Below are 22,987 nucleotides of genomic sequence, written 5' to 3' on the forward strand. Positions count from 1 at the left end.
CAATTTTGTTGATCTTTTCAAAGAAGCAACTTTTGGTTTTGCTGATTTTCTGTATCATTTTTCTATATTTATTTCTGCTCTAATCTTTATTATTTCCTTCCTTCTACTTGATTTGTTTAGTTTGCTTTTCTTTTCCGAATTTCCTAAGGTGAATGTTGAGGTTATTGATTTAAGGTCTTTTTTAAACTGTAGTAGCTTATTTGCTATAAATTTCCCTCTGAGCACTGCTTTTGCTGCACCCTGTAAGTTTTGGTATGTTGTGTTTTTGTTTCCATTCATCTCAGTTTACTTTCTAATATTCCCTGTGATTTCTTCTTTGACCCTTTTGTTCTTTAGAAGTCTGTTGTTTAATTTTCATATAGTTGTAAATTTTGCAAAGTTCCTTCTATTATCAATTTCTAATTTCACTATATGGTCATCAGAGAACATACTTGGTATGATTTCAATTCTTTTAAAATTTATTGAGGCTTGTTTTCTGGCTAACGCATGGTCTTATCCTGAAGAATGTTCCATGGGCACTTGAGAAAAATATGTATTTTGCTGTTGTTAGGTGGGGTGTTCTAGATGCCTGTTAGATCTAGTTGGTTTATATTGTTGTTCAAATTTTTTATTTCCTTCCTGATTGTCTATCCAGTCGTTTTACCCATTATTGCAAGTGGGGTATTGAAGTCTACAGCTATTGTTGTTGAGTTATCTATTTCTCCCTTCCATTATGTCAGGTTTGCTTCATGGATTTTGGGGCTCTGTTGTTAGGTGTATATGTGTTTTTAATTGTTAAATCTTCTTGGTAGATTGACACTTTTATCATTTTAAAACATTCCTTGTCTTTAGTACCAATTTTGTCTTAAAATATACTTTGATATTAATATAGCCACTCCAGCTCCCTTTTGGCTAAAATTTTTATGATGTATCTTTTCACATCTTTTCAACTTATTTGTGTCTTTGGATATGAGATGTGTCTCTCATAGACAGCATAGGGTTGAATTTTATATATATATGTAATATATATTTAATATATTAAATAATATATCACAAATAGTATTGTACTAACATATAAATATATTAATACATATTAATTAATGCACTTAGAGTATACATTTTGATTAGATTATGTATTAATACATATCTATCAAAATTATATAGTTTTATTTTTCATTCTGCCAATTTCTGCTTTTTAATTAGAATATTTACTATTTATATTTATATAAGCGCTGATAAGGTAGGATTTATATCTGGCATTTTGCTGATTGTTTTCTATGGGTTTTTTTTTTTTTTTTTGGTCCCTTTATTACTCTGCTACTACCTTCTTTTGTGTTAAGTAAATATTTTCTAATGTACCCTTTTAATTCCCTTGTCCAAAGTCACAAATCATACAAGAAAAATTTAGTAAGTTGAGCATCATCAAAACTGAAAATGTTTAGTGCTTGGGGCACTTGGGTAGCTCAGTCAGTTAAATGCCTGACTCTTGGTTTCGGTTCAGGTCATGATCTCTGGGTGGTGAGATCGAACCCCACTTCAGGCTTATGCTGGGCATGGATTCTCTCTCTCCCTCTCCCTCTGCCCCTCCTGCTCATGCTCCCTCTCTCTCTAAAATAAATAAATAAAACTTAAAAAAAATGTTTACCATTTGAAAGACATGATTAAGAAAATGAAAAGGCAAGCCATAAACTGGGAGAAAATATTTACAAAACATATATATTATAAAGGGCTTGTATTCTGAATATATTATTTATAATTCAATACTAAGAAAACAAATGACCCAACAAAAACCAATGGGTAAAAATTGGAATGGTTACTTGACCAAAGTACACATATGGATAGCAAATAAACACCTGAAAAGATGCTCAGCATCTTGAGTCATTATGGAAATGCAGATTAAAACCAGGAGTTAGCATTACACACCCTCTTGATGGTAAAAATAAAAGACCGACAATATCAAGTGTTGCAAGGACGTGCAGTCACCAGTACTCTCATAAAACTGCTGGTGGATGGGAAAGCAAACAGTATTCCAGCTCAAAAAATAATCTAGCAGTTTCTTATAAAGTTAACCATATACTTACCATATGACCTAACAGTGCCACTCCTCGATATTTTTTTTAAAGATTTTCTTATTTATTTGAAGGGGGAGTGAGTAGTGGGAGGGGCAGAGAGGAAAGGAGAGGGACGAGCAGATTCCAAGCTGAGTGCAAACCCAACTCGGGCTCCGGGCTCGATGTCACAACCTCAAGATCATGACCCGAGCTAAAACCGAGAGTCAGATGCTTACCTGAGACACCCAAGTGCCCCCACTCCTGGATATTTATTCAAGATAAATGAAAATCTATGTCCACATGAAGACTTGAACATGGATGTTCATAGGAGCTTTATTCTGAATAACTGGAAACTGGAAACAACCCGTGTTCCACAGCTGGTGAAGGAGTAAGCGAACTGTGGCTTATCCAGAAAGGGAGTGTTGCTGTGCAGGATGCACGACAGTGACAGATCTTGAAAGCTTTAGACTAAATGACAGAAATCAGACACAAGAGACACATATTTTGTGATTCCATTTATATGAAATTCTAGAAAAAACAAAACTTTAGTGACAGGAAGACTGCCAGGGTCCAGGAGTGGGAGGACAGGGATTGACTGCAAAGGGACATGAGGGTTTGGAGGAGTGATGGAAATGTTCTCAATCTTAACTGTGGGGGGGTGGTTATAGGACTGTGTCCATGTGTCAAAACTCAGCCTCCATAAAACAAGTAGATACAGTTAGCAACCGCAACATAAAAACAAGGTACCAGGAATAAATCTAACAACATGTACAAACCATCATGAAGAAACCATAAAGCCATGTGAAAAATTTGGCAAAGGCAGTTAATGCCCAGCAAATATTCCATATGCTCCCTCAGGTTTCCATGCCTCCTTGGCAGTTACGTGGTGGCCAAGTGACAACAGACTATGAGAGGAAGTGAAGTGTGTCGCTGCTGGAGAGAAGTGGTTCATAATCACTCATCTCTTCCAGTTGTCTCTGCTCCTCCCACAGTGATCAGGGGACCAGGGGTTCCAGCTGACATCTGTGAGGAGAGTGGCTGCCCGGCCTGCAGAGGAATTTACTTGAGCTGGAGTAAATCTTCATTGTGTGAAACCATTGAAATTTGGAGCTTTTTCTGTTGGGGCAGTGAGTGCTAATTATCCCGACTAGTACCCCCCCCCCAAAAAAAATTTTAAAGAAGACCCAAGTGTGGGGAGAATTATACTCTGTTCATCCATAGGAATACAAATTTTAATAATAATATTTATGTAATTTCAAATGAGAAGTCCATTGAAGTCTTCATGCATCTTAACAAAGTGATTATACAATATATATGATAGTACAGAGAACCTAGAATAGCCAAGACATTCCTTAAGAGGGAGAAGGTGAGGACTAGCTCAACTAGACATCAACATACTATAGTGACTAAGACAGGGTACTATTTGAACAAGGATAGGCAAACTAATGGTACTGAACACAGAGTCTCAACAAAGACCCAGAGATGAAATATAAGTGACTTTGTAGATTAGTAGGAACAATTGGTTGTCCATATGAGGCAAAAATGAAATTGAATTCTGCCCTGATACCATACCAAAGTTAGGTCGGGTTAGGTTAAGCAACACTTCACATTTTTACAAATTAATATAGAAGAATATCTTTATAACATCAGAGGCAGATATGTTTCTTAAACCAGCAAAAAAGACACTAAAGAAATACTAGACATTTAAAAAAAAATTGCTAAACTGGACCTCACTAAAATGTAAAACTTCTGTTTATCAAAACTAAAAAAGGTACGACCCAGCAATTGCACTACTGGGTATTTACCCCAAAGATACAAATGTAGTGATCCAAAGGGGTACATGCACCCCGATGTTTATAGCAGCAATGTCCACAATAGCCAAACTGTGGAAAGGGCCAAGATGTCCATCGACAAATGAATGGATAAAGAAGTGGTATATATATACAATGGAATATTATGCAGCCATCAAAAGGAATGAGCTCTTGCCATTTGCAACAACATGGATAGAACTGGAGAGTGTTATGCTGAGCGAAATAAGTCAATCAGAGAAAGACATGTATCATATGACCTCACTGATATGAGGAATTCTTAATCTCAGGAAACAAACTGAGGGTTGCTGGAGTGGTGGGGGGGGGGAGGGTTGGGGTGGCTGGGTGATAGATATTGGGGAGGGTATGTGCTATGGTGAGCGCTGTGAATTGTGTAGGACTGTTGAATCACAGACCTGTACCTCTGAAACAAATAGTACATTATATGTTTAAAAAAAAAAAAAAGTAGGAAGGGAAAAATGAAGGCGGCAAAATCGGAGAGGGAGATGAACCATGAGAGAAACAAACTGAGGGCTTTAGAGGGGAGGGGGGAGGGGGGATTGGTTAGCTCGGTGATGGGTATTAAGGAGGGCACGTACTGCATGGAGCACTGGGTGTTATATGAAAACAATGGATCGTGGATCACAACATCAAAAACCAATGATGTAATGTATGGTGATATAACATAATAAAATAAAATTAAAAAAAAAACTAAAAAAAAGTGAAAATAAAAGCCATAAACAGGAAGAAGATATTTGTAACATCTCATGAACAAAGAATGTGTTTCCCAAATAGATGTGTGTGCCTGTGTGTGTGTGTGTAAAACTGCTACAAATCAATAACAAAATAATAGGAAATCAGGCAAAATACATGAAAAAATATTTCTCTGAAGAGGAAATACGAATGGCAAATGAATATACGAGAAAACATTGAAACTTACTAGTAATTAGGGATTTGCACATTAAAACATAATCAGGTATCACTAGATTGGGAAAAATAACAAAGTCTGATGATTCTAATTATTGGCAAGAATGTGGAGCAAGAGTAACTCACACGCTGCAGGTGGGAGTATAAATTGTTAGAACTACTTAAAACAGTTTGGCATGATCTTGTAAAGCCAAGATTAATTCATCCTATGACTCAGTTATTCTGCAACTAGATACAGAGCCTAGAGATCTTTTAACGCATCTTTATCCAGAGCCACAAACAAGAACATTTCTAGTAGCAGTGTTTGTAATAACGGGAACTGGGACCAACTGAGAGAGCTATCATCTCCAGAAGAATGCCTATGAAAATGGGGGGCAAAGCATATATTGGAATGCGATACAGCAGTGAAAATGAGTTAACTATGCTCCGTGCATCAACAGGGTCTCAAAATTACAATATTGAACAAAACCAGCAAATCACTGGAGACTTCATAAGGCATGATACCACTTACCCAAAGCTCAGATTCTTACTAACGTACTTAGTGATGGACAAAAGTGGAGCAGGCAGGAAAGATAGATAATTTGTAAAGAAATTGAAAACAAGAAAATGAACTGAAACTCGGTCTGCTTTTTATTATCCCCATACATCAACAATTCTGAGTATTATTATTTTTTTATTCATTTGACAGAGACACAGCGAGAGAGGGAACACAAGCAGAGGGAGGGGGAGAGGGAGAAGCAGGCTTCCCGCCGAGCAGGGAGCCCGACGCGGGGCTCGATCCCAGGACTCCGGGATCACGACCTGAGCCGAAGGCAGACGCCCAACAACTGAGCCACCCAGGCGCCCCAATTCTGAGTATTATTGATGAAATCCTCCTCCCTGCAAAGACAATTCCTTCCAATCCCCAACCCCCCAACCTTGGTAAGCAACTGAATATATGGTTTAGAGGCATTTTATTTCAGCAGTAAAAGTGTCAGGAAAGGTAAGGGAATGAGAGAATTAAAGTACAGATGAGCGGTTTTCCTTGGAGAGAAGGAGAGGGATACTGTTGGGGACCAGCACAGAGGCCTTCAGAGAAATTCCTTGTGCTCTGTTTTTTAAAATGGAGTGGTTGGTACATGGCTGCTTATCATATTTTTAATGTCTTATTTATGTACTTATTATGTATGTATTATGTGTTTATTTATATCTTCTTTGTGTATAAAATCTCTACCCTCAAGAGAAAGAAAGTTGGAGAAGCAGAATCAGCAGGGGGCAGGGCAGGGCTTGAGCCGAGGCTCTGTGGGGCACTGGAAGCTCCAAACTCCTGAAAGAATAAGAGGTGGCTCAGAGAAGGGTCAGAGAAGGATGAGGAGCCCAGGGACCCCAGCAGCAGGTGCCCAGGCTGAAGCTCAGGGGACTGGGGGCTTGAACGGAGGGAGAGGCCTTCCCCGCCAGGCCAGGGGAGCCAAGGGCATGGGTGAGGTTTCCAGGAAGTGTGTGCACAGTAAGAAGAGGGGGGCCAAGGGGCGGCCTGGAAGCACTCCCCTCCAGGACGAAGGAGAGCCCCTCGCGCTGAGGCTGGGCGGGGGGGGGGGGGCAACCAGGTCAGCGGGGTCACACTCTGCCAGCGGGGAAGCTGCCCCTGGGTGCACAGGGAGGGCCGCTGATGACCTGGTCTGGGGCCGCGGGTGGCCAGGAGGCGGGGGCCAGATTGCAGTGGAGGACGAAGTGACTCGGAGGAAGGGACATGCGGGTGGGGAGCGTAGACGGCTCTCCAGAAGTTTGGCTGAGAAGATGACCATCAGCAGCTGGGAACAAACACAAAGTTGAGGGAGGGATTTTGTCAAACTTTTTCAAAGTTTTTGCACAAATGTCAGTCCGGCAAGGAAGGTGGAAAGGGTGCCTTCAGGCCTGCCCCCACCCCCTGCACTCGCAGCCCACCGCAAGGCACCGAAGCGTGGGGGCATTTTGGGGGGGGGGGCGCTGCCTGTCGCGGTGGGGAGGGAGTATTGGATCCCGACTTTTTCAGGATTGCCGGTACGTGGTGAGGATGACACAGAGGAGAAAGCAAACTGACAGTTTGTCATTTTTATTCTTGTTTTTAAGTTCTTACAGACAACACGAGCTTTCTTGCCTGTCCCCGGCCGGGCTGCTCCTAGCGTCAGGCCCTCGGCGTGGCACCAGTGGAGAGGGGCAGGCGGGGCGTCCCCAGGAGCCGCGTGCATCCTGGTCCCTTCACGTTCTAGCAGCCTGGTCGGGGGCAAGTTCCTCGCCCGGCCACGTCCGTGCCCTTTGGCTCGCTGAAGCTGAGGTGAACTCTGACCGGTCAGGGCGGTGTGGGGAGAGGGAGAGAGGGGGAAGCACCCAGCGCCTGGCACAGTGGGTACTTACTGTCCTTTTGGAGTCAAGGAACAGAAGTGACTGGTGTTGCCCGCCCGCCCCCCCAGCCCCCAGGGGAGGAGCAAGGCCCAGTGCAGGTACCTGGGGGATTTGTCCTGGGTGGGCAGGGCTGGTGGGTGCGGGTGACTATCCTTGGGGCCACCCAGGTGCACCTCTGCCCCGCGAGGTTTGGCTGGACTAAATCAGTGACTGTTGGAAAAGGCTTCCCCGTAGCCTCAAAGGCCAGGCCCGCGGGCCACCTCCGCCCTCCCCGCCGGTCCCTGAGGAGCCACGCTGCCTGGGCCGCAGGGGGCAGTTGTCATGGGGACGCAGGGCCTGCCGAGCTGCCTCCTTAGCAACGGGACCCGGAGGCTGGTTCCCATGGAAACAGCATCCACTCGGCCATCAGTGATGAGGACCGGGTTCCCTGCCCTTTTCGGAGGACTTCCCCTCCTCCCTCAGGGGGCCGCACGGCAGGCAGTCCCCGCGCGCAGAGCCGGGAGCCCCGGGGACTTCGCTGTTCCAGCCGCCGATGGCTGCCTCTCCCCCATCTGGCCAGGTCGCGGGGCTGGGGGGGACCCCCTGCGGCCCCGGGGGGAGCGAGGGCAGCCGTCTGAAGGCTTCACAGAGGGTCTGGGGGCCAAGCCCGGGGCCCCACCCCGGCCCGTCAGGAGGGAATGGGCGCCCCACCTCCTAACAGCGAAGCCGCCCATCCCGAGGGTGCCTCAGCTTCCCCAGCCCGCTCAGGGGCCCAGCAGCCGTGTCCCACCCTTGGCCACTCTGAAACCCTCTGTCCTGGCCATGACACCCTACCCCCCCGTCACCTTTGGGCCCCCAGCCACCCTCCAGTTTCTGAGGGCCCATCTTCAGTATCCCAGTGGAGTCCACGTGCACAGTGACCGTCCTCCTTCCCCTTCAGGGAGCACCAAGGAGTCCCAGCCCTGGCAGCTGGGGTGCGCGGGGGCTGAGTCAGGGTCTCACAGCTCCACCAGCTGACAAAGGACACACCCGCTCCCTCTCTCTCTCCTCCTTAATGACTCACCAGCCCATGAACAGCACACGGCTGCAGCCACAGCCAGCCCTCTCACACCGCCTCACACCTTTACTCCCCTGCTTTTGGGGACACAGGCTTGTGCCTCCAAGTGCCACATGTGCTCTAGGGGCCGTGTCCCCCGCCCACCACAGCCTGGCTCCTGAGCCTCCAGCGTACCCCACTGACCTTACTCTCCGCTGCCAATCCCAGAGCCCTGGAAGAAGACAGCATCTGCTGGAATTTTTTTATTTAAATAAAATATACAACACGGTGCATTTACCGTTTTCTGTTTTAAAAGTGGTAGATTTGAAAATTGCTTGGGGGGGTTGGGGATGGGTGGGCCCACTGACTGGACCTGGCTTCCCCAGTCTCCGAGGAGTGGCTGGGCTGGGTCAGAGCTTTTATAAAATGCGTGCGTGTGTGTGTGTGTATGTGTGTGTGTGTGTGTGTGTGTGCGCGTGTGTGCGCGGAGAAGAGGGTGGTGAGGCCAGGCCCTGATGGCAAGGAGAGTGGTCCTCACGCCTCATGCCCCTGCAGCCTCCACCCCTGCTCCTCTCTCCTCCCCCACCACCCTCCAGGACTAGACAGGCTTTGGATCAAGTCCTGCCATCTTCCTTGAGGGGGGCAGGGGTGTGTGCAGAACTCAGGTTGAGGCTGCCACTTAAATCCTTCCTGCTCTGAGAACTCCCTGGGCCCAAGGGGCATCCTCCTGCCCACTGAAGACCCCAGCCAGGCGCCTAGTCTTTCCCCAAGATCCCAGGATCCTTCACCACCTTCTCTCCTGGATGGCTGTCTCCCTCTCCCTGTGGCCCATCCATGGAGATATTGGCCTGTCCCACATCCCAGGACAACTCAGGACCAAACCTGATCTTGACTTCATTCCAGCTGGAGCATGGAGGGGGATTCTGGATGGACAAGGTGGGACCAGCCCTCCCCACTATGCAGGTCTTGGCATCCAAACCTGCTCCCACCCAATAGGCAGGTGGAGTCAGACCACTAACCTTGGCCCTGGCAGGGTCTGGCTGGGGAGGAGGAGTGTGCCTCAGGAGGCATCTGAGCTGCTTTCACATCTGCCCCCAACTGAACCTGCTTCTGGCTCCCAGGTGCCTTCAGAATCAAGGCCAAAGCCCTCGGGCTGCCATCCAACGCCTCTGGATCTCCACCCAAAGCCCTGACTACACCTACACATCCACCTCGGCCCCGTCCTCACTGTGCACTCCATCCCACCCCCGCTCCCCTTTCTTCGCCTCCCCCTTTCTCTTTCCTTCCTCCTCTCTAAATCCCACCTCTCAAGGCCTGGCTCAAGCCCACCACTGGCCACAGGAGGCCCTGCAAGGAGGCCCAGCCACCTCCTGTGTCCTGAGATCATAAGGTCCTGGAGCCCTCAGCCAAAGTTCTCTGGGCTCTCACCATAGCTTGTTGGAGCAGTGGGCTGGGCACATGAGGAGGGAACAGAAGAAACATGATTTATTGAGCACCTACTATGGTGTGTGCCAGGCGCTAGGCTGGGCATTTCACATCTGCTACTTTTCTCATCTGGTCCTCATAGGTCCTTGTGAGGAGGTACCATAATTATTCCCATTTTACAAATGAGGTAACAGACTCAGAAAGGTCAGATAACTAGCCCAAGGTCATAGAGCTACGAAGTGGCAGGGCTGGGATTTGAACCCAGGTCTGATTGCTTCCAAAATCTGGTCTCTTCCCACAGCACTACACTTGGAGACTAACTCAGTCCCTTTCAACAGTTGCTTCTGGAAGGGACATAGGATTTGGCCTCAGGTAGGGATGGATTTAAATCTCCAATCAGTCTTGGCTCTGCCACTCCTAGTTACATGATTCTGGAAAAATTGCCCCAAACTCAGTGTCCTCATCTGTGAAATGGGGAGAATCAAAGTACCCACCTCATGGCCTTTGTGAAATTGAAGGAGTTAATGTGTGTAAAGTGCTAAACCAGTGCTTGGCAGAGAGCAGACTCAATAAATAGAAGTTCCCCTCACCTCCCACTGTACAGATGGGAAAATGGAGGGCCCCGGAGGTGACAGGATGTGCTTGAGGCCCCACAGGGAAGGAGGGGTCTTCTGCTTCTGTGTGGGGAGAGGTCAGGCTAGGACTGGATTTGAGACCAGAGATGGAGAGAAAGGGAGCCTGCTGAGAGGTCCTGGGGTCCTCTTCCCTGAGGACTGGAGAGAACATTTTCCCCAGACCCTGTGGTGCCCAGCCAGAGGGCCAAGGCGGGCTGCTGGATGTAAGGTGACCTGGGTGTCCTGGCAATGGGGTTAAAATGTGCACACATGTGAGTGGCTATCTACACGGCTCTGCAGAGCGCTACATAGCTATACATATACACATCTTACATACATGTACATATACATATTCATATTCATATACATATCTTGCTAAGTTTGCAGTAGAAAAAAAATGCAAGACTCTCAGGGCCCTGGCCCTGTTTTGTCTCAAGGACTCAGGTGACTGAGGCTCCCCAGAAACACATCGAGGGGCAACCCCTTCCTGGGGGGAACAAGATGACCACAGCTAAGGGTCTGGTGGTGACTGTTGCCCTAAAACAAATACAATAACAGACCTGCTCTAAGAAACCCCAAAGGTGGGTCACCCCCACGCCCGTCAAGCCCCAGAAACCCCCACCTGCCTTCTTCTGGCTTTTGCCTTTGGGCCCTGCCTGCCTCCCTGCCCCCTCCCTCCCTCTAGTGCTGAGTATTAAAATAGTCTATAAAAGCAAGTGACCAAAAATCTATAGCTCTAAGAATACCTGGTTATTTTCTGCTGTCTTTTGTTTTTCTGGTGTGGGTTTTTTTTTTAATGATAATTATTATTGTTATTGGTATATCTCCTAATCACAGTTAAACCTGAAGGAAGAAAGAAGGGAGAAAAAAAGAAGAGAGAAGAGGGAGGGAGGGGCCCCGCTCATAGATTGGACGGCAGTTTGGAGCGCACTGGCTCAGACCTGGCCCCAGGTTCCCTCTGGGGGGCAGCAGTCAGAGGGGGCCCCCCAGAAGAGGCGGCTCTTGCCCCAAACAAAGAAAGAGGGGGTGGCAAAGAACCTGAGGACGTCTTCCGAGGCAGAGTGACATGCTGGCCGGGGAGGGCACCATAGGGCCTCCCCGGGGGACCGAGGCCCCCGCTGCCCCCGCTAGCGCCGCCAGCTCTGGGGACGAGCGGGAAGGCCGCCACGGACTCCCCCGAGGAGTGCGGAGAGGCTCTGCGGAGAGTCTGCGCCCCGTCCTGGGGCAGGGCCGGCTGGGAGGCTGAGATGAGCTTGAGGTCCTGGGTCAGGCGGCCCGGGGTGAGCGGTGGCGTGCCCCGGCGCTGGGGGACCTGGGGGGCCGGGGGGCTGGAGGCGGGCGGCAGGAGCAAGGAACCGTGGGAGCCGGAAGCCCGAGGGGGGGCACTTGGGAAAGTTCTTGGGGGGCCGGGGCTGTGGCCCGGCGGGCTGAGACCTCCGCGGGGGGGAAAGGCTACGGGAGAAGCCCCCCCGGAGGCCCCCGCCACGAAGGACGGCCGCTCAGGTTGCCGCGGGGGCGTCTCTGGCGTGCTCGGCGGGCCGGCGGCCAGGCCGGGGGACAGCTCCCCGGGAGGCTGGCCCAGCTGCCCGGGGCTGGCCGACGGGGACCGGGAGGAGGGCGGGGGCGGCAGGAAGTGCTCCAGGAGCGCCAGGCCCCCCCGCGCCCCGGGCAGCGGGGGCGGCGGCTGGTTGGCCTGCGGCGAGCGGGCGCCGGGCTGCAGCGGCGTGAGCAGCGGAGAGTCGGACGAGGACAGGGAGCCGCCCAGCGCCTTGTGGAAGTGGCCGAAGCCGGCGGCCGCGGCGGCAGGGGCGGAGGCGGAGGGCGTGGGAGCCGGGGAGGAGCCGCCGAGCCCGGGCGGCGGGGAGGAGCCGGACGAGGGCAGGAGCGGGCTCAGGCCGGCGGGCGCGGAGAAGCCGGCCAGCTGCTGGATGTGGAAGGAGGAGGAAGACGGCGTGTCCACCTGCGACGGGCTGCTGGCGGGCGAGGCGGAGCCCAGCGCCGACGGGATCAGGGACTGCAGCCGCTTCAGGTGCCTGGGCGTCTGCCCCGCCCCGAGGCCGCCTAGCCCGGGGCCGGGGGGCGGGCGGAAGATGGCGGCGGGCAGGCGGGGGTGGTGGGTGAGCGCGATGGCCACCGAGGTGGTGGCCGCGGCGGCCTGCAGCGGCGCCTGGATCAGCGGCGTCCAGATGACCGGCGTGGGCGTCGGGGTGGCGGAGGCGGCGGCCTGGACGCGGTGAGCGCAGTGGGCCATCTCGCGGTCATGCTGCACGATCTGCTGGATGATCTCGTTCTCCTGGTAGTTGAAGACGCCTGAGTTGAGGTCGTGCTGGACTTTGTGGAGGAGGATGGAGTTCTTCTTGCCTGGGCCACGGAACCAGAGCAGGGGCTCAGGCCGGAGCGGGAGGCGGGGCGTGCGGGGGAGTGGGCGAGGGGTCCCCCTCCCGGCCACCGCCCTGCCCGGCCCCTCACCAATGCGGTCGAGGCGGTCCAGCGCCACCGTCTCGAAGGCCCGCCGCATCATGGGGTACTCCTCCAGCACCTCGTTGAAGTTGTCCACGCTCAGCGAGTAGAGGCGGCAGTAGGTGTCGGCCCTCACGCTGGCCGTGCGCCGACCCCGAGTCAGCAAGCAGATCTCTGCCAGGACAGCGGGAGTGGGGAGGGGGGCTCGAAGGGGCCTCCTGCTCGCCCCCTTACCTGGGTCCCCACTGTCTGGTGGGGAAGCTTGACGGTCACAAGGCCCCATCCCCAGCGGTGACCACGCTAGATGCCCCCAAGTGCATGCCAGGCTCTTTCCTGGCTCTGGCACCCCCACGCTGGGCCACAGACACCCACCTCCAGGCAGTGGCCACAAAGGACCCCAAACTTCATCCTCGGTGTCTCTCCAGCCCATTCCCCTGTCCCCCTAGAGTTCCCTGAGCCACCTCACCTCCAAAGTAGGAGCCGTCTGCCAACTTGGTCTCCTTGTTGCCCTTGGTGAGCACACTGACCACACCGTGCTGGATGAAGTACATCTTCTTGCCGATGGTGCCTTCACGGATGATGTAGTCCCCGGGCTGGAAGACCTCGAAGCGCAGCTTGGTCAGCATGGAGGTCACAAAGTTAGGGTCCGCATTGGCAAACAGAGGCATGGAGGCCACCAGCTTCCGGCAGTTAAAGTTGATGATCTCCTGCTCCCCAGACAGGGTGGACGGGCAGAGAGGGAGGAGGTGAGGGAGCTGCCCAGCAGGAGGGAAGTTCCCCTCCCCGCCGCCGCCCCCGGCTCACCTCCCTCAGCGGCTCGCTCAGCTCGCCCAGGATGCTCTCCTCGTCGAACATCTTGCCCTGGTAGCGGTGCTCATAGTAGTCGTGGATGCGCTGCCGCGTGTCGGGTGGGAGCTTGTGGAAGGACATGTACTGCTCCACCTGCTTGTACTGAGTGCGGGGAGAGAGGGAGAGGGCGTCAGCTCCTGAGGGCCCCGGCCCCCCTGGTGACCAGACGCTGAGATCCTCGGTGTGGGCGTGCCCCAAACCATGGCCCTGACTCCCAGCCACTTGGGGCAGGGGAGGGGCTCCATCAGAGTGCTAAGGGCCCTGGAGATGGCCGGGGACAATAGGGGCTGTCCAAAGCCCCGTTCTGGGCCAACCGACCAGGAGCCCATCAAGTTTCCTCTGCACATGGGTCTTTTCTGTGTCACACTGTGGACCAGAGAGGCCTCGGCCTTGGAGGAGCTCTTTGCCACCAGCAGTCACAGGGCCTGGGCAGCAGGGTTGGGCTGCAGTGGGTTAGGGGGGCCGGAGGCTAAAGTCAGGATGCCTGACCCATCATAGGCTGTGTATCCAAACATGGCCCCCCGCTGGCTCCAAGTCATTTTGTTGAAGAGTGATACTAGCCCACGGGAGGACCAGGGTAGAACAAGGTCCTTCATCAGAGGTTGGGGATAAGAGATTTGTGAGCCTAAATGCCCAGGGCTCAAGCAAATATGAAATGCTCCCATCCACCCAGGGGTGAAGGCTGGGTGCTGCTCCAGCCGTCCCAGGACTGTGGGTGCAGAGTGGGGGTCCACAGGGGCACTCTAGGCAGAAACAGATTAGGCAAGAACAGAGTTTTCCCACACTGAGATGGAAGGGGAGTTCCTATACCCCGGGAACAAGCAGAAGAGGGGAGCCTTGGGAGCCTTCTCACACATTGGTGCTCCCAAGAGGTGGGGACGGAGTGCGGCTGCAGACAGATGCCAGCAGGCAACCGAGGGCTGGGAGATGAAGTTTCTGTGCGTTCTTCCAGCCAAGCTGGCTCTGTCTGCTCGAGGTTGTGCCCAGCCCCAGGAGACAGGGACTTCCCAGCTGGCTATGGGGATGGGCAGTCAGAACAGCTAGAGCTGTATTTTAGAGAATTCCCCACACCTGGAGCATCAATAATGGTGGGGAGGCAGTGTCTGGAGACGGGGCGGGAGCTGGAAGCTTGTTGAAGTGATCCAGGCGAGAGCTGGTAGTGGGGACCGAGGGGAGGCAATACATTTCTGAGAGATTTATGGGCAAATCATATTGGAGAGCCATTAGCTAAAGAACGAAATAAAGACAATTCTCAAATGGAAAGTCACAAGCAGCTTGACTCTGCCCTCGAATGAACTCTGGTGCTTTTTCTAAATTATCCCTGATTGTAGTCCCCCATCCTGGTCCCACACGGAGCCCTGACCCTGGTCTCACACTGAGTCCTGACCTGGTCACAGGCTGGGCACTGACCCGGGCCCACACTGATCCCTCACGTGGCTCTGGACTAAGCCCTGGCCTTTATAACCTGACTCCTCTTCTCCTTCCCCTTTCCAGCCCCCTCACTCCTAACCCAGGACCCTTTGTTCTAATCAGGCTGGTTTCTTTCCTACCCATCTGCATACACCTTTGCTCATGCTCATCATGATGACTAGCCTAGAATTCTCTTCTACCTTCTTCCTCTGCCTCCCCAAACTGCCCCTCCCCCCCTGCCCTGGTCTTGCAGACTCTCCCGACCTTTCCTTTTGGCAGCTTGGGACCTGGGCCTCCATGTCTTGGTCACCACACCAAGGGACAGCACCTGGGGCAGGCAGGCAGCCAGTTAATCAATACACACTGAGTCCTGTGATGTGCCGGACACCGGGAATTCAATGGGGAGGCATAGACCTGGGTCCTGCCCTCACGGAGCCACAGCCTGGATGGGCAAGATGGACGCTAAACAACGGACCACACAGAGGAAATAAATATGGCACGAGTTCCGACTGTGGTGAAGGGGAATTAGAGGGCACCATGGGTCACATGATGGGTGGGACTGATGGGGTCACAGAAGGCTCACCAAGGTGAAGTGCAGGCTGAGAGGTGCAGAAGTGGTCGGGTGAAAAGGAAAGAGGAGAGTTCCAGGCTGGTGTCTGTGCCAAGGCCCTGTGGCAGGAGGACACGTGCGCGGGGTGGGCAGGCCTGGCGAGGCTGGAATGGAGGGCTGCAGGCCCATGGCATGATCTGGGCATGAGAAGGGCAGGGGCCAGATTATGCCCCTTAAATGCCAGGCTGAGGAAACCTACCTTGGAGTTCCTCTGCATCTATGAGTAACGTGAAGACTTTGACGAGTTTTAAGCAGGATGATATGATCCACTTTACATTTTTTTAAGTGCCTGCTCTAACCTGCCATGCGGAGCATGGAGAGGAAGGTGGCAGATGGAGCCCACTTAGCCAATAAATATTGAATAGCCTGCTCTGTGCTCACACAGTCTTAGCGGTTGGCGTGTATTACTCACTCCTCATAAACCGAATGATATGACCCCTTCTACTTACTGTCTCCATCTTACAGATGAGCAAGTGGGGCACAGAGATGGGAAGTAACATGCCCACGCTCCATGGACAGCCAGTTATATCATTTGGGCCCCACTGCCCAGGGAGAGCTAGAAGGACCAGCCAGAGGGGGAGGAGGAAAGCCGAGAGTGTGCAGTTACAGAAACCAAGTGCGGAGCCAAGAACGGAGCGGTAACTGTCAAATACCGCCGAGATGCTGAGCGAGGGCAGGACCCGAAAGCAGCCATTGGCGTTTAGCAGTGCGGAGGGCACTGGGGAACTTCAATTCAACAGGCTGAGCCATGGATTCAACAATCCTAAAAACGTGGGGGTTTGTTTGTTTTAGGAACTTGTCCATGAAAAATAGGCAGACAACAGAAAAATGAGCAGCCGAGGCCAGATGATGGTAGAGGGCAGAACTCGTCGGCCCCCACCAGACACACCGGCTGCCAGCCTGTTTTCCCTGGGGGTCACGGGGTTCTCCCGAGACAGCCCAGGACGGACCACAGCTTTCCGCCCTACCTTTTCCTGGTACTGGCGCCGGGAGGAGTCCAGGGACTGGATGAGGGCGGTGGCGTGGCCGATGAACATGGCATAGCAGGTGGCGCCCACAATCATGCTGAGCATGGTGAGCCAGACATCCGACATGCCCACGGGCGCCTGCCGTCCATACCCGATGCACAGCATGTGGCTCATGGCCTTGAAGAGGGCGTAGGAATACTGCTTTCCCCAGGAGTTGTTCTGTGGACAGATTATGGGGTGGGTAGTGAATGGCCGCCCTCTCACTAGCAGCTAGAAAGGTCCGTGCCACCTTGTACCCCTCAACCTAACTCTTTCCCAGTGGCTGAGCCCAGGGAGGGCTTCCAGCCTTGCTGCTGGCTGAAAGCCTTGGGTGAGGGGCAGGAGGCCCATGCTGGCGACCTGTGGTGACAGCGAATCCCCGACTCGGGCCTTTCTCTTGCTCTGGGGGACATGGATCAGGCTAGAAGCCCCAGCAAAAGGAGGGGAGCCAGCCTCGGCCCCCTCTGACTTCTCAATCCCCATAGGGCCGCCTGGAGCCCCCCCAAGCAGCCAAAGGCTGCAGGCTGAGCCACCCTGCTGTCCTCCACTTGCTGAAATAGTTCCATCCCCCCCCCCCAAACTTCTACCAAGTGAAGCCCATTTCCCCACTGACCTCAATTATAAAACCAGATATGCTTCCCCTGGGGGGACAGGCTCCGGCAGACTGAGCCAAAAACACTGTCCTCATTTTGGGTGAGCAAAGTTGAAGCGCTGCAGAGCTAACTCGCCTGGGTGAGCCCTGCCGGAATGGGTCCAGGGCTGAGTCCCCCCTAGTCCTCCCCCGCCAGGAGCTGGACTGTGTGGAACAGACACTGCTTGGGGGCAGGAGGAGGGAGGAAGGGAGTGAGCGAGGCTCCTGACTATTTTTGTCTCCAAAGCCAGTCAGTGTCTCAAGGAAGTCTCCATGTGGGAACGCTGGGTGCAGAAGGGCCATCTCCTGAATTTAGTGCATGTGTGGGCCTGTCACCCTCACACAGTGGAAACTGTCCCCAAAGAGGAAGCTGCCAAATGAACCCCAGCATCTGCCACCTCCCCACTGTCTCCCTGTTCACACAGGGGACGTATTAGCAACTATGCGCAGGACTTTGTGCAGGACCCACAGAACCGGTGCCCAGAGCCCCAAACCCTTCTGTGGTCAGCAGGCCGTTCCCAACACCTGGAGAAAGGCCCAGGAGCTCCTAGCCATGTTCAAGGTCACTCAGATGGTCCCAGACAAAGCTGAGCTGGTCTGGTTGCTCTGGGTCCAGACCAGGTTGGGTGGTCAGGGGGGCTGATCCTGGGGTGCTGACCCTGGCTCCCTGCCTGGGGACCTGGGGTGGCCCCCAGCTGTCTCTAGTCAGGGCTTGGGGCCTTACTGCTGAGCCTCTGGGGACCGGGAAATTCAATCCATATGGCCGATTCATTTACACTTAGCTCATCAAAAGGCTGTTTTGTAAAGGCCTATTTGATGCTGAAAGATGCCTTGGGGTCTCTTTCACCTCTTTCAAAGCTGGTTTCTCCTCCCCTAGGGCTCTGGGGATTTGCCCGCCAGCCCGAACCACACAGACAGGGAGGGAGAAGGAGGGAGGCAGGGTTCACCAGACCCCGAGAAATGGCCACAGGTCCAGCGGGTCCTCACCCCACCTGGTGCCCACTCTGTCCATGGGAGGTGCCCGGGGATGGGGAGGGGGGCTCTGCGCTATGGCTTCCCAGCCTCCATTCCATCTTCCCTCCCCCACGACAGGGTTGGTGGTAGGGAGGGGGTAAGCCCTCCAGCTCAGGAGGAGCCAGTGTGTGTCTGGGGGGTGGGGGCTTGGGGGCAGGGGAGGGAAGGGGCGGGGAGGGGACAGCCCCGCTCAGCTGCCGGAGCAGAAGCTGGCCAGCCCGGTCTAGGCGCTGCCAACCGTGCTCCTCACAGGTTTCTCTTCCTAGGCTTTTAGGGTTGGTCTGCCTCCCGGGAACGGAGGGAGGAGGGCAGGAGCCCCCAGCCCAGCTTTGCCACACTTGAAACCGTCTGAGAATGACCAGGTCTTCACCTCCTTGGGTGAAGTCAGGGCCAAACCCTGAGGCTCCCATTAGAAGGCCCCGTGGTGAGCGGGACACAGCCCAGGGCGCTGGGACGGACCTCTACCCGTTAGAGCCCTGTGCGCTCGGGCACCAGGCGGGCCCCTCGGGATCCCACGTGCTGGGTCCCAGCTCGCGGCCTGCCTCTGCCCCTTCGTGGCCCGCCCCCCTCTCCCCAAGGTGCAGAGGGAGCGCGGAGCTGGGCGCTCACCACCATGTTGTTGATAGACACCCAGCAGTCGTCGGGGAAGTCCTGCAGCATGGGCACCAAGAACTGCAGGCAGCCGTCCCAGTGGCAGAGCAGCAGCATCATGCCGATGAGGTTCACTATGCGCACCACGGCGCTCGCCAGGTCGTAGGTCATGTGGAAGATCTGTAGGCAGAGGGAAGGAAACTGGCCTAGGTGGGCGGCTGGCCGGGAGAGGGCGTGGCCCCTGCGGCTGCTGGCGGGCACTGCCCCCCGGGGACTGGGCAGAGCAGCTGGCCTGGTGCAGGTGCAGGCGGGGGCAAGGGTGGGGAGGTGGCAGGAAGGTGGCCTGGAAGAGGCACAGAGCAAGCTGTGGGGCCCCAGAGGGATGCCTCCTGGGATTCATGCAGATGGGGGTTCTCCCCCGGGGAAGCCCAGCCCTCCGGGCCGGATACCTGAAGGGAGGGCACCTGGAGGCCCCCGCAGACCCAGAGTGGGCAGAGAAGCTGCCTCATCAGCTTGCCTAGGCCATGAAGACGACAGGGAGAAGAGCCAGCCAGCTTGAGGCTCCTCAGGGGACCACGGTCTATCGTCATGCTAGGGCCACGGTGTTTCCCCAGCTCTGCCACTAGACACCGAGGACCTGGCAGCGGCAGTGGGCTCTGCTTAAGGCAGCCACGGAACCGAAGGGGAAGCAGCATGGACACAGGGGCTCCCAGTTCACACAGACCTTGATCCCAGGCCCACTTCTACCCAATCCCCAGCTGTGAGACCTTGAGCAAGCCCCTGAACCTCTCTGATTATGTTTCCTCATCTGGAAAATGGCAATAAAAATTCTTACCCGAGTGGACTGTCAAAGGGATTAAATTATACATATAAAGTGCTCGCTACTATAGAAATGTTCCACAAATTGTGAACCATTATTAATTGATGGGTTGTTAATAATTAATCTCTATGATTAGTTAATATGTAGTGGTAGTCATACTCTCCTGTATTGCTTAATAAAGTACAGCCGCTGCAACCCCGGCCTAGCCCTACCCGTGCACCCCCACTTCTGTGGCTCCTAGTGGGAGGCTGAAGCCTGGCGGGGCAGGGCCAGGGTGGGCACATCCCAGCATCCCTGCCCCCCCCCCCGCCCCACCCTCCTCCCAGAGCTGCTGCTTGGTCTGGTATCAACGGGGATCCCCATGCTGACGGGACAATGAAGGGACAGAGAGCTGGAAGGAAGTCTAGAGGGAGGTCTCTAGAAGCTCTGGTCTTGCCCCTGGCCTGGAAGACTCTGGGGGTGGGATGGGGTAGACTTTGGTGGCTGGTGGCGGGATATGCTGCTACTAGTGACTTGGTTTCCCCTTCTGAAATGTGGGCTTAGTTTGGGGCTAGGTTCTGAAAAGCCAAACATGAATACTACTTGTCGATCACCCCCAGGGGCGCGCCCACCTGCGGCCCCCTTACTAACACTACTCGGCATGTTCCAGCAGAAAGGCGATGGAGTCTTTTCAGGATGAAGCAGACCCTGGAAAGGTTCATGGAGGATGGCGCTCCATCACCCCCACGGCCCCCGTGACAGAGGGACAATAACACCACATCTGAGTGTGGGCCTCTGGGCCCACAGCCATCGTCCCATTTAAACTCACAACAATCCTTTGCTGAAAATATTCGTAATCCATTTTCCACCAAGGCTCGGAGAAGCAAAGGCACCGGCCACTGTCATGGTGGCAGTGGGAAAGGCACGTCCGAGCCCAGGGCTGCCTGCAGATTATCAGACTGGCCCAGTGAGGGAAGGACGGTTTTCAGGAGTTCTGTCTTGCAGATGGAACAACTCAAACCCAACGTGGCTGAGCGATGTGGCTGGATTCACACGGCAAGGGGACCCAGGGCCAGCCCGAACTCCCAGCATCTCGCCTCCATAAGCCCCGTGCTCTAAGCGTGCCGGCTCCCCGCCGAAATGCTGCGTCAGTGTAAGGGCCGTGGGGCACGAGGACCGGGCAGGGCAGTACGGGCCCCAGGCCGCGTCTAGGAGGCAGAGCATGCCCGAGCATGACAGCAGTGTCTCCCTCCATCCGTCCACAGCCGGCCTTGCCCTGGGGCCTGGGTCCCAAGCCCGGGAAGCTCCTCAGCCTCTCCCCACCATCCCCAGCAGCTCCTGAGTACCAGCACCCCAGCTGCGGCTCTGAGGGGAGATCTCACTTCTGGCTCCTCACTGCTTAGGTGGACATCCTAGCTCTATGACCTTGGGCAAGTCACTAACCTTTCCAACTCTCGGTTGACCAGGAGGCCACCAGCTCCCCAGACTCAAAGGATAGGGAAGGCAAGTGACGTGGGACCATCCAGTCTCAGAGATGGCCAGCCCTCACGTCCCACCACATCTCAGCCTCCCCTCAGCTAAGACAAGCTAGACATCTGCCCCCCATTTCTCAAGGTTGCTGGAGAAATTAAACTGGCTAAGATAGTCCTCTGGGCCCCGAACACAACATGGGCGGGGTCATTATTATGAAGCTCCCTCATTTCCCAGCTGCTATGGACTGAATGTTTGTGTCCCCCCAAATTCATACGTTGAAGCCCAAACCCCCACGGTGATGACATTAGGAGTTGGGGCCTTTAGGAGGTGATGAGGTCATGAGGGGTGGAGCCCCCATGAATGGGGTCCGTGCCCGAAGAAGAGACACGGAGGAGGATCTTTCTCTGCCATGTGAGGACAGAGCAAGAAGGTGGCCATCCACAAAGGAGGACGAGGGCCTCAGGCAGAAGCCAACCATTCCGGCACCCCAGTTTGTCCTCCCAGCCTCCAGAACTGCGAGAAATAAACGTTTGTTGTTTAAGCCCCCAGGTCTGCCGTATTCTGTTCAAACAGCCCAAGCTGGACAGTGCTTACAGTGTCTATGATAGAGAGTACTATGCACTATGCCACTCTACAGTATACAGTATATTACAGTACTAGAGCTTCAGGTAGCCTCAGCCCCCTTTCAGAAGGCGTCCCAGCCTGGGACAGCTCACGGAGACCACCCCTCTGCAGGAATCACTCCGCGCCTTAGAAACAGAGGTATCCGGGTTGGTATATTTTTATGCAATACCTGCTTCTCTTTGGGTATTGCCTATGTTTTTTGTTCCTTCGTAGCTCATCTTCCTCCAGGATCAGGTCCTTGTCTAGTTTTGCCTTTATCATGACCTCAGCAATGAATGGGGCAGAGCATGTGGTAGGGTCTCAGGAACTGTGAAGCGCTTCGTGACACAGGTAAAGGGGAAGGTGACGATGACCAGGATGGGGATGATGGCGGTGAAGCAGATCAGGGCTGCTACGAGTGTACATGGTGGCATTTGGAAAAGGCCCCACTCTAGGCAGGTGCAGCCGACGGGGACTCTGCCTCTGCCTTCGTGGGAAGAAAAAGGTGACTCTTCCTACAGGTGGGCACAGACTCACGCGTCCTGCAGAGCGTGGTGGTGGTGATGGTGCCCGGTGCTGGCCTGAAGAAGCAGGCGGATGCTGGAAGGGGGCCCGGTGGAGGTGGGGAGGGGTGGGAGGGTGGGAGTTTTTGGTGGTCGGGAGGGGTACTGTGGCTGGCAAAGCCAAAGGCACCGACATGGTGAAATACGAACTTCCTGCCAAGAGCTGGTCGGGGCGGGGGGCACATCCATCCAGGCTCGGAGGTACCCCAGGTGGTGAGGACATGCACCCCAGCCCGAACGCTACGGCACCCAGGTATGGTTGCTGAGAGTAAGGCTGGTCGTTGCCGGGAGAGACAGCTGAACACTTGTGTGTCCCCGCTGTGGGCTGGGGCCATAGGCCGCCTGCAAGTCAGCTGCACTGCACAAATATTTATCTTGCTCTTTATACCTCATTAAAAGCCCCTTTTATGATGTTGGTTCTGACTGTGGGGGTTGAGTACCTTCATTTCCAGCCCCGCAAGGCTTGCTGGGCGGGCAGCCTGGGCGCCTCGCTCTCTGTGCCCCGCATGGCCCTCGGGGGAGGGGGGGCTCCGCAGCTTCCCGGCCACAGTGCAGACAGAGTGACATGTCTTCCACCTCGGCCAAGCACCTTCTCTGCTCTGAGCCTCTTGCCTCATCTGTGTAATGGGTCAATAACTGCCAGCTCCCAGGGATGTCTTGGGGACCAGGAGAGATGATGTCCACAGCTGATGTACAGTAGGTACTCAGTGCATGCTGGTTCCTTTCCTTCCCTCTCTTCCTCAGCCTTCGAACAAAGAGTTCTTTCCTCAGGCCCGGGGAGAGACCAGAAACTGGAG

The 22,987-nt window shown here is 54.1% G+C and overlaps 1 protein-coding gene across 1 annotated transcript in view; it reads right to left on the reverse strand.

Annotated features, from left to right (window-relative positions):
* Window positions 1-8,402: 8,402 nt before the first annotated feature.
* HCN4 (hyperpolarization activated cyclic nucleotide gated potassium channel 4) overlaps window positions 8,403-22,987 on the reverse strand; it is a 43,725-nt gene continuing 29,140 nt past the window's right edge. Inside the window, exons 3-8 of the mRNA XM_032417994.1 lie at window positions 18,771-18,932; window positions 16,478-16,696; window positions 13,445-13,591; window positions 13,107-13,347; window positions 12,650-12,814; window positions 8,403-12,541 (exon numbers count right to left, since the gene is read on the reverse strand). Of these exons, the coding sequence (XP_032273885.1) occupies window positions 11,082-12,541; window positions 12,650-12,814; window positions 13,107-13,347; window positions 13,445-13,591; window positions 16,478-16,696; window positions 18,771-18,932 (2,394 nt within the window). The 3' untranslated portion in view covers window positions 8,403-11,081. The remainder of the gene's footprint in view (window positions 12,542-12,649; window positions 12,815-13,106; window positions 13,348-13,444; window positions 13,592-16,477; window positions 16,697-18,770; window positions 18,933-22,987) is intronic.

Source organism: Phoca vitulina, unplaced genomic scaffold, assembly GCF_004348235.1.
Source record: "Phoca vitulina isolate PV1807 unplaced genomic scaffold, GSC_HSeal_1.0 scaffold20, whole genome shotgun sequence".
In the NCBI taxonomy this organism is placed as follows: Eukaryota; Metazoa; Chordata; class Mammalia; order Carnivora; family Phocidae; genus Phoca; species Phoca vitulina.